This window comes from Ursus arctos, unplaced genomic scaffold (genome assembly GCF_023065955.2).
Source record: "Ursus arctos isolate Adak ecotype North America unplaced genomic scaffold, UrsArc2.0 scaffold_6, whole genome shotgun sequence".
Lineage (NCBI taxonomy): Eukaryota > Metazoa > Chordata > Mammalia > Carnivora > Ursidae > Ursus > Ursus arctos.
Genome location: NW_026623078.1, coordinates 43,128,502 through 43,144,317, shown reverse-complemented (window position 1 = coordinate 43,144,317; position 15,816 = coordinate 43,128,502). Strand labels below are relative to the sequence as shown.

At 36.3% G+C, this 15,816-nt stretch overlaps 1 protein-coding gene across 1 annotated transcript in view; it reads right to left on the bottom strand.

Moving 5' to 3' along the window:
• Positions 1 to 15,816, bottom strand: part of DECR1 (2,4-dienoyl-CoA reductase 1) — a 44,069-nt gene that overhangs the window by 7,150 nt on the left and 21,103 nt on the right. The window contains exons 5-6 of the mRNA XM_026495778.4: positions 15,091 to 15,238; positions 368 to 467 (exon numbers count right to left, since the gene is read on the bottom strand). Coding sequence (XP_026351563.2) covers positions 368 to 467; positions 15,091 to 15,238 — 248 coding nt within the window. The remainder of the gene's footprint in view (positions 1 to 367; positions 468 to 15,090; positions 15,239 to 15,816) is intronic.

The window sequence follows — 15,816 nt, the reverse complement described above, 5'->3', positions numbered from 1 at the left end:
CTATAGTCCTGTGCTATCTAATATGGCAGCTACTAGCTACATGTGGCTATTTAATCTTAATTTTAAAGTAATTAAAATTAAATAAAATTTAGTTTCTCTGTGACGGTAGCCACAATTCAAGGGTTTCATATGTGGCAATTGGATAGGGCAGATTTATAAAACATTTCCATCACTGCAGAAAGTTCTATTGGACAGTGTTAATAAAGACAAACAGGACTCATCCAAGAGATAGAATGTCTGTTTCCAAGTGAATTCATCTTTGCTTTACTTTTCTCTGGATGGAGATTAGAAAGGAGAAATGAAGCTCCATGACCTACCAAAGTACATTTTCTATCTTCGGTGATGGGATTAACATAGTAGTACTCACTTGCTCATGGCTTCCACTCCTGCTTTGGCAGAAGCACTTGGTACTACAAAACCTGACCCACTTTCAGCATAGATGGTTGTAATAGCCAGAAATGCTGCCCCTGAAATTTGAAAAGGATACAGTGTAATTAACAATAGAGCTAAGTCAATTCACATCAGGGAAACATGATTTACAAGAATGGGATCTGATTCAAGAGGATATAACAAAAACGCAGCGTGTTTTAGACTTCAGTAACTCTGAATTAATGAGAGAGAAATCTAATAAAATTGCTACATCTTTCTAGTAATCTTGCTGCCATTCAAGATGGCCCAGTCTGTGCTTACTTGAAATTCTATGGCAGGTGAGTCAAGACTGTGACCCAAAACTCGGAGGCATGGCCCTATAACCCCCTGCACAATCAGCTGGGTGGGATTTCCATTAACTAAGCACCCACTTAAATAAGAATAAATCAGGGACACCTGAATGGTTCAGTCGATTAAGCGTCTGTCTTCAGCTCAGGGCATGATCTCAGGATCCTGGGATGTAGTCCTACCTTGGGCTCTCTGCTCAGTGGGGAGCCTGCTTCTCCCTCTGCCTGCCACTCCCCTTGCTTGTGCTCTCTCTCTTTGACAAATAAATAAATAAAATCTTTTTAAAAAATTAGAATAAGTCAGAATCAAAACTATATTAGCAGGGACTTGACTTCCAGCCATGATGGACTTGCCCTCCTCCTGTAAATATCAAGAAAACTGTATAAGATATATAATTATATGATACAACTACTTTCAGATACTGTACAGCAAGCAGGGAAAGACAATGATCCCTGAGAGAAGAAACATGAAATGAGCCCTAAGGTCACCCCAGATTTTTGCCTGAAGGTATTATACATATACTATATACTATAAAATACACTATGGTGTGTACTACAAACATACACATACTATATGTGTGTGTGTATATATATAGTACATATATCCATACTGTACACTATACATACTCGATACACACTGTATCCATACTATACACTATATAGACTGTGAGATAAAGAGGAGAAATACAAGCAAAACATAGCATTCTCACTGAGTTGAGGACACAGAGATTAGAGTTTGGGGACACTGAGGAAGTTGGAATTTGTGAGCAGAGTTCCTGCAAAGAGGGAAGTATGCAGAGATAGAGCTCCATAAATCTGCATAGTATCTCATCAAGTCTTTGGCCAAATATTTTAAGTCATCTCTAAACCCAACGTGGGGCTCAAACTTACAAGCCTATGATCAAGAATCACCCACTCTCCCAACTGAGCCAGCCAGGCACCCAAAAGAGAAAATCTTAATAGCAATCAGAGGAAACAGAAAACAACATAAATAAGGGAACGGATATTAAAAATATTCACTGACATCATCAGAAACAATGTTAGCTAGAGAACAATAGAATGATATCTGGAAGGTGCTGAAAGAGGAAAAAAAAACCTGTTAACCCTGAATTCAGTACACAGCAAAAATATTCTCAAAAATAGAGCGATATTTTCTGACAAACAAAAGCTGCAAGAATTCAATGCCAGCAGACGTGCACTACAAGAAATAGTGAAAAAAGATCTTCAGGCAAAATGAAAATGATACTAAATAGAAACTCAAATCTTCAGATGGAATGATGACTGTCAACAACAGTAAATGTGTCAGTAAATATTTACATTTTGTTTTCCAAATTCCTTTTGAAAATAACTGAAAAAAGCTATATTAAAAAGTGACACCAAACTTACAGTAATCAACAGTGCTTGGGACATAATAGGTTCTCAATAAATTGACTGAATGAAAGTTTAAAAGAATCTTTAGCTGCTAAGAAATCAGTGATTTTCTATTTCTTAATTAGCTGCTACACTAGAAAATACTGCAAGTTTAATATTTGCAAAAGGACGAAACTATATATATTTTATAAAATAGTACATACCTTAAGAAATTTAACAAACTGCAAGTTTGAAAGACAATAAAAATAATTCAAAGAATATTTAGATACATTTTTATTCCTCCTTCAAAAATATTTAGTCTCTCATCCCCTCTGCATTTTCCAAAGTAATAACAAAACTCAGCACATCCTGGACAACAGGGGGAGTGAAAAGGGGGGCAGGAGTGCCATTTTGAGAAATAAGAATGGTTAGTTAGTCATTATGGTAACTCCTTTTGTATATCAAACTCTGCCTCTTTCAGAACTCTGAAAATTACTGTGCTTCCAAAATCACTCTGTGGAAAAGGAGGGATGTAGAACAATCATGTACACAATTACAGTATACTGACAACAGATGCTAACTGCATCACTCTTACAGCAAAATCATAAGAACTACTTAAAAAAGTGGTAATTACTTATATAAAGCAAATGCTGCAGTAGAAAGTGCTCTAACTTCTGATTCAGATTTAACCAATGTTTATTCAGGTGTGGGAGAGGAGGAATTAAACCGTTTTATATAATTCAGATACTGAAAATGAAAGATATTGTCCTCTTCTTTTTCCCTTTAGGTTTTATTTTCTAAACCTCGAAGATCTGGGTCACCCACTGCTTAGAATGAGACAGTGCTGCCTCTGAGTGTAAGAAGGAGGTAAAATTTTGAAACTGTACTATCCCAGCTGGGTTAATGCTGCTGAGTAGGACAACACGGCTGGACTTTAAAGAATGCACAGTGGTGGAGCGCCTGGGTGTCTCAGTTGGTTACGTGTCTGACTCTTGATTTTGGCTCGGGTCATGATCTCAGAGTCCTGGAATAGAGCTCCATGTCAGGCCCCGTGCTCGGCATGGAGTCTGCTTGAAGATTTCTCTCTCTCTCCTTTTGCCCCCGCCCCACTCATGCACACTCTCTAAAATCAATGAATAAATCTTAAAAAAAAAAAATGAACAGTGGTGCTAAAAGCTCAAAAACAAAAAATTGTCAGATTCCCAGGGTTAGTCACTGATATATTTTTCTTTTTGAAGAAAGGCCAATTCTTTATTTTCTTATTTTTTATTTTTATTTTTTTCATTTTTTAAAGATTTTATTTATTTATTTGTCAGAGAGAGAAAGAGAGAGCACAAGCAGGGGAGCAGCAGGCAGAGGGAGAAGCAGGCTCCCTGCTGAGCAAGGAGCCTGATGCAGGATTTGATGTGAGCCAAAGGCAGACCGACTGAGCCACCCAGGCATCCCAAGGCCAATTCTTTAAATTAGAATAACTTCCTATAGAAGAGGTTTGGAAATGCCAAATTTCTAACATCCCAGTGCAGACAAGCAGAAATGAATCTGTTATTTATTGAAGTCAAGTAAATGGAGAAAGGGAGCAATAGCCTATCATTCTTTTGTTGGTAGAAAATAGTTTATCAATTCTATTTTTGTACAAAACATACAGGAGAAATCTAGCCAATCAACACACAAATGCTGCCACATGGAAAGGGACTTTATCAAACTTTGAGCCTAAGAACATACAAACGTCTCTAATCGCCGTCTTCAATACTTGTCTATGCTTTTCCACCCACCTCTTTTAAAAATTCCACATATCCCCATTATTTCTTCTGTCCCAGCTACAGTATAATGATGGGGAGACAGGGGGTTGGTCTCTGCTGTCCTCTCTTTCCAATCAGACTTGTGGATGTGTGGGATCACACCACCCCCAGTGATGGTAGCCTTGATAAGAAAATCCAACTCTTCATCATCCCAGATTGCAAGCTGCAAGTGGTTTCATTATTTCAAAATGGGAAAAAATAGTAGCAAAGAAACACTAAAAATCACATTAGCTAGAGGCAACTGGCTGACTCAGTCAGTGGAGCACATGACTCTTAATCTCTGGGTTGTAAGTTCGAGGACCACGTTGGGTGTAGAAATTATTTAAAAATAAAATCTTTTAAAAAAATCACATTGTCTATTAAAAATAAAATGTAAGATTATGTCCAGTTTCAAAAGACTCAAAATTTTTAAAATCTAGTTTCAATCCAAGTTATGAAAACTAAAATAATAAACAATTTTAGCTCCCATAACCAACAGAGGTAAAATAGTATAAAGATATCTGGGCCTGAATATTGATTCTTCTATTTACTATTTGTACAGCTGTGTGACCTTGAACAAGTCACTTTCCTGCTCTGGGCTGCGTTTTTAACATCTGTAAAATAGGAAAATAGGCAGTGTCCAGCAAATGTCATTAGATTTTACGGATTACTCATTAATTTATTGTTGCCGTTGATTCTACCTATTATTCTTTTACCCTCGTGAAAAAAAGCACCATTTGAAACCGGTAATATCCAGCTTTTGTACTATCTGTAACTTCAATTGATGCTTGACTTCCCGGTTACTTTGCCAATTGCACTGAAATTTGACTCCTGGCCTTAAACCCACACAAGCATCTGTAGCCACATCTCAAACCCAACAGCTGTCATCATCCTGAATGAATTCAACAACCAGGGGGACAAGATTAGAAATCTCACAGTTCTTTGATCTCCCCATTCCCAACAACCTTCACTGCTACCCAACAGAGCCACAACCTGAGCTTTGCCATCATGCCAAAATACTGATACAGTGCCTCACTCTCGAGATCCTATCCTTCCAGTTCTCTCACACCCTCATACTACACGTGTTCCTTGACACCTCATTATAATTCTGGGTTTTTCCTCTCATACTCTCTAGGCTTATAATTCCCTCCTGCTCTAACTTGCTTTTTTACCACTGAGACAATTACGTGAATTAATCACTGCCTAGCCACCATGATGTCTCAATACATCAACTCCTCAATAACAGGACTGCTTTCTCCACTCTTACAAGGAAGGGATTTTAACACTGTTACAAACTGTGGGTGAATGCCATTGGAAAGATAAATCTGCCATTTCACCTAGGCTCTCAACATCACTCATCAACTCTTTTCAGCATTCAGAGTAGGACCCTCCACCTGTGTCTTTGATTCACAGCTCCTGGGACTAGGCCATTCTTTCATTGGTTCTTTCTTCTTTTTCCTTTAACACTTCTCTTCACTGGACTCTCCCTCAGTCATTAATTGTGCTTCAATCTCCACTGAGAATGTATCTCTTCTTAAGATCCTTCAATCAAACTTTACTAATCTCCAGAGGGTAAACTCCATACCCCTTATCCTCATTTCTTACCTCTCTTGGCATTATACATTACACATAAGTAACACTGAACTTCTTATACTTCCTAAACATACATTTGAGGTATTGTTTGCAGCTTTAACTCTTCCACTATTGCCAGCAATTAATCTTGCTGCCAATCATGGCAAGAAGAGAAAACTGTGCTTCTCTGTCTTTTGGATTAGGGCACAGAAGACGGTCTCTTAGCCATTTTTCAATAGAAGCTCAGATTAAATTTAAATCTAAAAATCATCAGTGCTCTAAAAGTTTATCAAAGGAGGATTATATAACTTTAAAAAACAAAATAACTTCCTAAAAATATATTATTTACTAAGCAAAGACTTATTTCAGTTGAACACTTAATATAAACACATCCTTCATATAGGCTGAAACTTGCAAGTTGAATTACAATAAGTGGTATCAGGGCTCTGGTTTTTCTAGTCTATTTTAATTATAGGTCCTCATCTCAAGTTCAGACACTTTATGGCCCCCTTGTAAAAGAGGCAGTAAAAATACACTTTTCTTGGAGGAACCTAATATTTTAATAGCCAACACTTACTGAGCACTAGTTTGGGCCAGGCACTCTTCCTAACACTTTATAGGTACTAGTTCACTTAATCATCATAGCAATCCTTGGGGGGAGGTTCTATTATCCCCGATTTACAGAAGAAGACACTGAGGCACAGAGAAGTAACTTGCCCAAGCTCACACAAGTAGTAAGAGGTATAACCAGGATGAGAACAGACAGTATGATTCTAGAGCCTACACTCTTAACCACTACATAAAATTGCCTCTCCAAGAAATTTCCAATTACATAGTTTAAAAGAAAAAAAGATCCCTCTCAAAATTTCCAAATCATCTTACCTTTATATTATCTTCATAACACACCTAAGTAAGGTACATATGGTTGCTACAAGAAATTTTAACAAATGAAGTTTAAATGTTCGATCGAACTAGCAAGATAACTCTAGCAAAAAGTGATTTTAAAAAGGATACTAATGCTACCTTAATAAATTCCAACTGATGACTAGAAATGTTTTTAAACATTCTTTAAATGCACCTACTATTCTAAGGAAGGCATGGACACAATACACAGAAATGTAGCCATATGGTCCTAATATACTTTAAAATCTAAACAGCATTTAACTTGCAGTCATACTACTGAAAGATAAGAAAGCCATATTCTACTCCTGGTCTACGATTCCTTGCTTGTGAAACAAGCAGCACTGCTTCTATACCACTCGATTTTGTCAGAATGACTGGTCGTCTTCTTTTCTTCTAGTAGTGAACCTGAGGACATAACTGAAAGAAGTGTTAAATATGTCCTCAACTCCTCTTGTTTTGTGGGTCTCAAAAATGTTTCATTTCATAAACAAAGCATCACCTTTGTGCTTAGTAATGAGTTAGGAACTCATGGGGAGAGGAATGGAGACAGGGAGGAAAGGGTTTGCACGTGGGATATGAGTAATGTAGCTCGTTAGGTAAAAGCATTTCCAATCTTGATGGATGGGATAAGAAGACCTACAACAGGGAATAATAACAACATGCAGCATGCGTATTTTGAAATGCTAATGTGTGCACCATGGCCTCTCAACGGGGCATCGTTCACTGAATTGTGGAACTGGCGTTGGGCAGGAAGATTCTGTACGGCTTAGCGATAAATGGTTCCAGTCAGAGTACATGTAGAAGAACAGACAAACAAAGGGGTGGTTACGGAAGGAAGTGAGATTGGACACGTTGAGGGCACTGGATGACGGAGAATGAGGGGAAAGTAACTGGCCAGGAACAACAGCAATGGATTGGAAATAAGACTATTTTAAAATTTATTTTTGTGTTTACAGTTCACACACTAGGTAGTCTAGGACAGCAAGATCACTAAAAACCTTGGGTTTTATGACAATTTATTAAAACTTAGCATATGAAAGGTATAAAGTATTTTACCCAGTTCAAAGCTTTCAACTATTTCTTCATATCTATTGACCAAAACGATGCTATCTTTTTTTTTTATTATTATTCTTTCTTCAGTTAGTGAATTGGTTCAATTTACTCTTCCTCTACACAAGGCTGCTGGTAAGATTACCTCAGAAATACTTCCAGTGACATCCATCTAGTGACAATTTCCTTTGGAGATATTTCTTAGTTATTTTCCTCTTTTCCCTCATTTTACATGAATAATCTGCCTAAACAGTGACCTTTTACTCCCTCCCTTTCCCCTATACACGGTTCATATGGTTCAAGCTGTCTTGGACTGCTTCTTACTATCCCTGACTCTTAGATAGCCCGAAGCTCCGAAAATTATCTCCACCAAATTCTTTAAATTATCTAGGCTACCATATGTTTATTCAGATGCATGAAGAAGCACATGCACATTGGTAAAACAATTTATATTTTTCATGAAGGTTTTGTATCTATCAGTTTGGTTTTTTACTACATTTTGGAGAAGTAATTAATTATGCAATCTGTTTTACAGATGAGAAAGCTGAGTAAAGGTAAACACATCATAACTACCCATGTGTCCAAGTATCACATGTAAACTAGGTGACTATGACTTAAACGGAACTACAGTTCCTTCTTTTTTCTCAATAGACTTTAAAAATATTATGTCAATTATAGGGGCACCTGGGTGGCTCAGTCAGTTAAGCATCTGACTCTCAATTTTGGCTCAGGTCATGATCTCAGGGTCCTGAGACTGAGCCCCACGTAGCTCCCTGCTGAGCATGGAGCCTACTTAAGATTCTCTCTCTCCCTTTCCTTCCACCCCTGTCCCAGCTTGCACGCACACGTGCGTGCCCACACTCTCTCTCTCTAAAAAAAATAATAAAATAAAATAAAAGCCAATTGTCAATTTTAACAATGATAGTTAATGCTTATTTGGTATTTAATAAACCACAGTTTCTTACCTGTAGAACTGAGAATTTAAAACATCTACCTCATATATTAAAAAAAGACTAACTTTGAGCCACCTGTAACTATATGGGAATAAAATAGGTCACATCTTACAGTGTAATTGCAAGTATTAAATGAGTTAATAAATGTTTAGCATTTAGAACAAAACCTGATACAAAATAAGCACTCAATAAATATTTGGTGTTAAAAAAAAAGAAGTAAAAATGAAAGGAAAGAAGGAAGGAGGAAAGGAGGGGGGAGAGAGAGAGAGGAAGAAAATTTCGTTACAATTAAAACATTTCCTTATATTGGGGCGCCTGGGTGGCACAGCGGTTAAGCGTCTGCCTTCGGCTCAGGGCGTGATCCCGGCGTTATGGGATCAAGCCCCACATCAGGCTCCTCCACTGTGAGCCTGCTTCTTCCTCTCCCACTCTCCCTGCTGTGTTCCCTCTCTCGCTGGCTGTCTCTATCTCTGTTAAATAAATAAATAAAATCTTTAAAAAAATAAAATAAAATAAAATAAAAATAAAACATTTCCTTATAAATAATGTTTTGTTTTTTGCTTGTTCAGTACTCTAACACCTGCTGGGTCATCTAACTTTATTTAATAGTTATAGAAATTGCAGTAATGACTACAGAATTCTCATATGATCTTATGTGGAAGGAATTCTAGCTTCTTGGTATGAAGTAATCCATGTGACTCAGTTACCAAAGCTAGTCCAAAATCAAATAAAATATCTGGGTAATCTATCCTGTAATAAAATTTAAGAAAAAATTGTTTTATTTAGATAGAATCCAAACAAATATGTTTTTTAAAGACAATCATGGATATGTGGCCAATATTTTCACTTGAATGTCAAGTAATTTAAGATTCTGATAAACAGCCAAATAGGACGTATATCATGCCATGTTGAACATTCATCTAATATGTTTTCTACAGAGGCACAAGAGACATCTTTTGGATGTAGGTTAAACATGATACCAATTTCAAAAGGCAGTGCTGTAGCCAACACGTCATCTGTTCACAAAAAACAAGAGCTGAGAATTGCCAGAGCAGGGGGAAAGGAGGAAGCAACATCTGCATGTAAACTCCCCTCAAATACCTGGCTCCTCCCTGAGCTGAATGGGCACGGTCATGGCTCTAAGACACTCAATTAAAAGTAATATCTGGAAGCTGAAAAAGTGAGCCTTAAAAAAATTTTAGCAAAACAAATCTAGCAACATACAGATAGGATACTATATCATAACCAAGCAGGATTTAGATTCATAATGCAATGTTGGTTTAAAAATTCAAAAATTAATAAATGGAATTTACCATACACTAATGGGGTTTTAAAAATGGGCATCTCAAGAAGATAGAAGATTTGACAAACTGAATGCCTATTCATGATTTTTTTTTAACTGTCAGCAAACTAGATACAGAAGCAAATTTCCTCAACTAATAAAGAGCCATTTATGAAAACCTGCAGGTAAACTCGTAATTAATGATGACTATCTGAGTGCTTTCTTCCTGCTATCAAGAGCAAACATTTGCTTTCACCACTGCTATTCAGCATTGTACTAGAGGCCCCTCTGGTAAAATAAGGCAAGAAAAGGAAATACAGATTAGAAAGGAAGACATAAAAACTGTCTTTTTTCACAAACAATTATCAAAAATATAGAAAATCCTAAGGAGTCTACTGAAAAAGCTGTAAGAACTATTAAGTGATTTTAGCAAGCTCACAGAAAAAAAGGTTAATATACAAAAACAAGCCCATTGTATTTCTAAATACTAGAAGCAAACAATTATAAAATTTGGAAAAAAGTATCATTTAAAATAGCACCAAAAATATAAAATTATTTGGCAGAAATTAAACAAAATTTATATAAGACCTACACACTGAAAATAGCAAAACATTGCTGACAGAAATTAAAGACCTAAACAAATGGAAAGACACAGCATGCTGGTAGACTGAAAGACGATATTGTCAAAAATCCCACTTCTCCCCAATATAATCTATATATTTACCACAACCCTCCTCAAAATTTCAGTAGACTCTTTTGTAAAAACTACTGAATTCTAAATTTATATGAAAATGCTAAGAACACGGAACAATGAAAGCAATTTTGAAAAAAGAATAGTTGGAGGACTCAGAATACCTGATGTCAAGTTAATATAAAGTTAAAGTAATCTATATATGATATATGACAGATACATCAATTGAACAGAATAGAGAGCTCAGAAATTGACCTACATTTATATCAACTGATTTTCCACAAAAGTACCAAAGTATTTCACTGAAGAAAGTATGGACAGATATATGCAAAAAATTAACCTTGATTATTATCTCATACTAAATGAAAACATTAAATCAAAATGGATAACCTAAATGTAACAGTGAAAACTATAAAAATTCCAGAAGAATACAGTAGAGAAGTTAATTGTTACCTTGGGTTAAGGAAAGATCTCTTAGTTATAACTCAAAAAGTATGAGTCATAAATGAAAAATTTCATTAAGTTGGACAACATCAAAATTAAAAATGTTTCATCTTCAGAAGACATTCTTAAGAACATGAAAAGACAAATCATAGACTGAGAAAAGATATTTGCAAAACATATATCTGATAAAAGATTTATATTTGGAATATACAAAATAACTTTTCAATTCAATAACAAGAGACAAACCTAATAAAAAAACGGACAAAAGATTAGAACAGACACTTCTGAATTTATACAACTGATGAATAATCACATGAAAAGATGCTCAACTTCATTAGTCACTAGGGAAATATAAGTTAATATCACAAATAAGGGACCACTACACAAACTGAGGAAGGCTAAAATGTAATAGAACCAATCCAGTGTGGGCCAGAATGTGTCATAATTGTATCTTATAAATTGCTGTTGGGAATGCAACCTCCTAGAGCCAATCTGGAAAACAGTTTGGTGGATTTGTCAAAATGTAGTTTCTTCTGCTCATCGAAAGATACTGATAAGGAAATGAAAAGCAACAGATTGGGAGAAAATATTCTAAATACATACTATATCTGACAAAGTATTCAGTCCAGATTAAACAAAGAATTTCTAAAAGTCAATAATAAAAAAGACAAACAACCCAATAAAAATGGATTAAACTAAGATAGTGGGGGTACCTGGGTAGCTCAGTTGGTTAAGTGTTTGGCTCCATTTTGCCCCAGGTCATGGTCTCAGGGTCATGAGATTGAAACCCTTGTTGGCTCCATGCTCAGCATGGAGTCTGCTTAAGATTCTCTTTCTCCCTCTCCCTAACCCCTCCCCTCCCTCATGCTCTTTTTCTCTCTCTCTCTCTCTCTCAAAAAAAAAAAAAAAAAGCTAAGATAGAAGTAGAAGACAGCAAGAGGGAATCTTTGGTAGAAGTAGAAATGTATGTTCTATGTCTTGGGGCAATGGTTACCTAAGTGTATAAGTTTATCAAAAGTTCAATTTGAACATATAAAATCTGTGGATCTCACTATATATAAATTTGATCTCAATTTTAGCAAACTAAAATTAATACATTCAAGTTATGTTATGTTATGAATTACTCTTTTCTTTAATCAACTTATGACAATTCTTGATTTCATACTGTTGGCATCCTGGTATATGAAAGTACTTTGTAAATTAAAAAGTACCAAACAGGTATAAAGTATTATTAGAGCTACCTCAATAAAGTATTTCCTATATGTCCTGGGGCACCTGGGTGGCTCAGTCAGTTAGGCATCTGACTCTTGATTCCAGCTTGGACTGTGATCTTGGGATGGAGCCTGGAGTCATGCTCCATGCTCAGCGAGGAGTCGGCTTGAGATTCTTTCCCTCCTTCTCCCTCTGCCCCTCCCCCTATACTCTCTCTTTCTCTAAAATAATAAATAAACAAATCTTTTAAAAAAATACTTCTTACATGCCCTAAAATCACCTCTTGTGAGTTTCTCCTTTAAAAAAATATTTTATTTATTTATTTGAGAGAGAGAGCATGAGAAGGAGGAGGGTCAGAAGGAGAAGCAGACTCTCTGCTGAGCAGGAGGCCCAATGCGGGTGGGGCTCCGGGATCTTGACCTGAGCCAAGGCAGTTGCTTAACCAACTGAGCCACCCAGGCACCTCAGCTTTTGTGAGTTTCAAGAGGCATCTCTTGTTTCTAGTGATCTAGGGTTTAATGGAAAAATTTAGTAGTTATCCTATCTTTTGTGATTAGATTTAAATAAAACCCCACATTAGTCTCTCTTTTAAAATCTCTTCTCATTGCAAGTTCTCTCATTCTTCAATAAAATTAGGTATTCTTTTTTATACTGTTCACTAATTTTTTACATTGATACATGATATCCTAGAGATGAGTGGATTTCAGCATATTTTCAATATCCTTCACAATAAGAATCAGCCACGTATTTACTGATCTTTGTGGTTATAAGAGCACACTGGGCTAATGTCTTTAGGAGTTTCCTAAATCTTTTATTTGTTCATAATTACTAATTTTGCATCAATGCTACTTATAAACATACTTTAATAATGTCCTAATTCTTAGCTTCTTTAGCTATGGCCACCACTCTCTTAATGCTCATCAATAATTCCTGCAAGCAAATGTTTATCTTTCAGTTGCTGGTACCCTTATCTTTTCTAGTCTGACTTCCCTAGATATCTTACCTTGACTGACTTCTTAGATTCCAGACCACCAAACATACTTCTGACGACAGATTACCATAGATTGCCTGCCCCCTGAACTGACTTCCTCTTTGACCAACTTCAGAGATCATTAGCACCTGAGTTCCTTAACTATTGCTCTAATACTATTATTTAATATTGCTCTAATCTACTGTACTCTCCAGAGCCCAGGGGTACAAGTCCTTCAAACTCCATCAGGTTATGGCATCAATAACTGACAGGAATCTTGGAAGAATAAAAACTGGCTTCCATCTTTTAAAAAGTCTTAGCTAATATATTTTTAATGAAGCCCATAGAATTTTAATCCAATGTGATGAATAAAAATAGATCATAGTCTGTTAAAATGAAAGACAATAATGAGAAAAGAAGGGAGAGTCAGACAGAAATCAAAAGTTAGCAGAAGAAATAAAAGAGACAATGAGACAGAGAAACACAAAGAGAAGAGAGACTGAGATGAAGAGCAAAATAGGGAACCAAGAATGAAGAGCTGACAGAGAGAGATGAGAAAAAGAGAAATGAGTAAGAGATAAGGAGAGAGAAAATCAGACAGAGACAGAGGGAGAAAGATGAGACACAGAGGTCAAGGATTCTTGGACAGAGAAAGGAAAGAGCCAGCCCATTCTTTTCTGTCTCCCTTCCCAAACATCCATCTCTTCTGGAAAAAAAAAAAAAAAAATCAAAATCAAACCAAAAAAATCATGGAAACTCCAAATAGAACTGATATTCACTTTGCTGTAGTGGAAATGAGTGACACGGGGCTTCGATTTCAGTGAATGCATGGAGAAATGATGGAGGTTAATACATGCACAGAAACTGCTGGCACCTCTCTAGTAGCCTTCTGCCTGGTCCTACATCCTTCCTCCAGCTGGCTTGAGAATTACCCACACAGTAAAGAAGAAATTGAATCCAAAGAATTCTGAACCAGAGGAAGGAAACTGGCCAGCTCCATGCCTTTTCTTCTCCCCTTAAGACCCAAAGGACATCCTTCAAGGAGCACAAGGACTCTTCCTTCTTTTCCTTGCTCAGAATACTCTCCACCCCGAGAAATAGGCTTATCTTTCAAGTCCCAACCCACCCTCCTTGTTCAGGGACAGAGTCTCGTCCACCTGTCACATGGGCATATAGCACAGGACTTGCTACACAAAGTCATCAATAAATGTCCCTTAAATGAACAAATATACACTGATTCGAGACATATAAGTACATACACACACACACATATATTGCACATATATGTACTACTTATATTGCATGAACTTTTATAAAGTTTGTACACGGTACTAAAACAAAAATGTTCTAGTAACTTCCCTCTAGGTCTATATTCCCCAGTGTTCTCAATCACATTGATGTCATAATCATCCAAACAATTCACTCAGCACAAACTCTCTCATCTAACCAGTAAGGCCTGCTGATTTTGTCTGCTAAATGTATCCTAATTTATCCCCCATGTCATGTAGGCACATGACAAAAGAAAAGTCAAACCCTTTGGAATGGTCTCCCTAATCTTTTCCATCCCCCACATTGTTGCCAGTATCCTTTCCAATCAAGTCACATTCTTCATGAAACACCTTCAAGAGAAATCCATAAGGAAATAACTCCCCATTTCCTTTAGAATTAACATCAAATTTTCTATTTTGGTACTGGGAACTTACCCAATTACACCCAACCCACCTCCCAACAATCATTTCCCACCATTCTCCCTCCTCATCTCTAACCACATCAAATTTGTCATCAATCCCTAAACCCTCATTTTTCTCCTTCATCAGGCCTCTTTCCATGGACCTTTACATTTACTGCCCACCCTCCTTCCACCCCTGCTTCTCCACATCTAGATCTTTGAAAATTCAGCCCAAATTGCATCTTATTCCTCAACCTGATAACCATCCCTAGGGAGAGTCAGTCATTCCTGTCTCTGGGTTTCCAATACACATAAAATATGTATTTATTATAGCTTATCATAGCATGTGGTAATTATTTGAGTATCTTTCTTCTCTATTAGACTATGAATTGTACAGGTATTGACACTGTCTTATTGACTTTTGAAAATATCCCAGGGCTTATCACAGAACCTGTGTGCAATAGGGACCCAATAAATATATGAAAAATTAATAAACATACCTTTCTGTGCTTTAATTAGTTGCTTTCCAATTTCTAGTGTCACATAGGCAGTGCCATTTAGAACAATGTCAGTTATGGTCTTCCAAGCATTAGGAGAGAGTCTTTCAGTGGGAGAAATAAAATTTCCTGCTGCATTGTTTATCACAATCTAATAAATGAATAAGGCAAGTTATAGAAATTTTTAGATAAGGAAGAACATTTTCCCTGAAGAGTTTTTACTTCTGAAACTTATTACTCCAAGTAATACAATAAAGCTAAAGTTGATAGTCTGCTATAAAATAATACCATGAGATTTGGTTTGGTTTTACTTTTTTTGAGCCTGTGAAAATCTCCTGTGTTATTTAGCAAATTTTAGAATCCTAATCTCTGTCTCAAAATTAGGGGAGAATCCATGATTAAGAAAACATACACAGATTAAGCATATCTACCATTTGTCTATACTGTATTTCAAGGAATCTCAAAATGTCTTTTAATTTCTGGTGCTATTTTGGCTTAATTTACCCAATGAAATTCTTGGTTGATAACATGTTTCTTCACTATCGATAAAGATTCTACTTAGTTCTATTAGCAGATTCAATATTATTAGTCTGTCTGAAAATACCTTTAACTTAGAACAGTGCTCTCTTTGAGACTACTGGAGGAAATTGCTTCTTTCCAATATGTGAACCAAAAAACAGCACATCTCAGGTTTTCAAAGGAAAAATTTGAAGTATCTTACAGATTTCT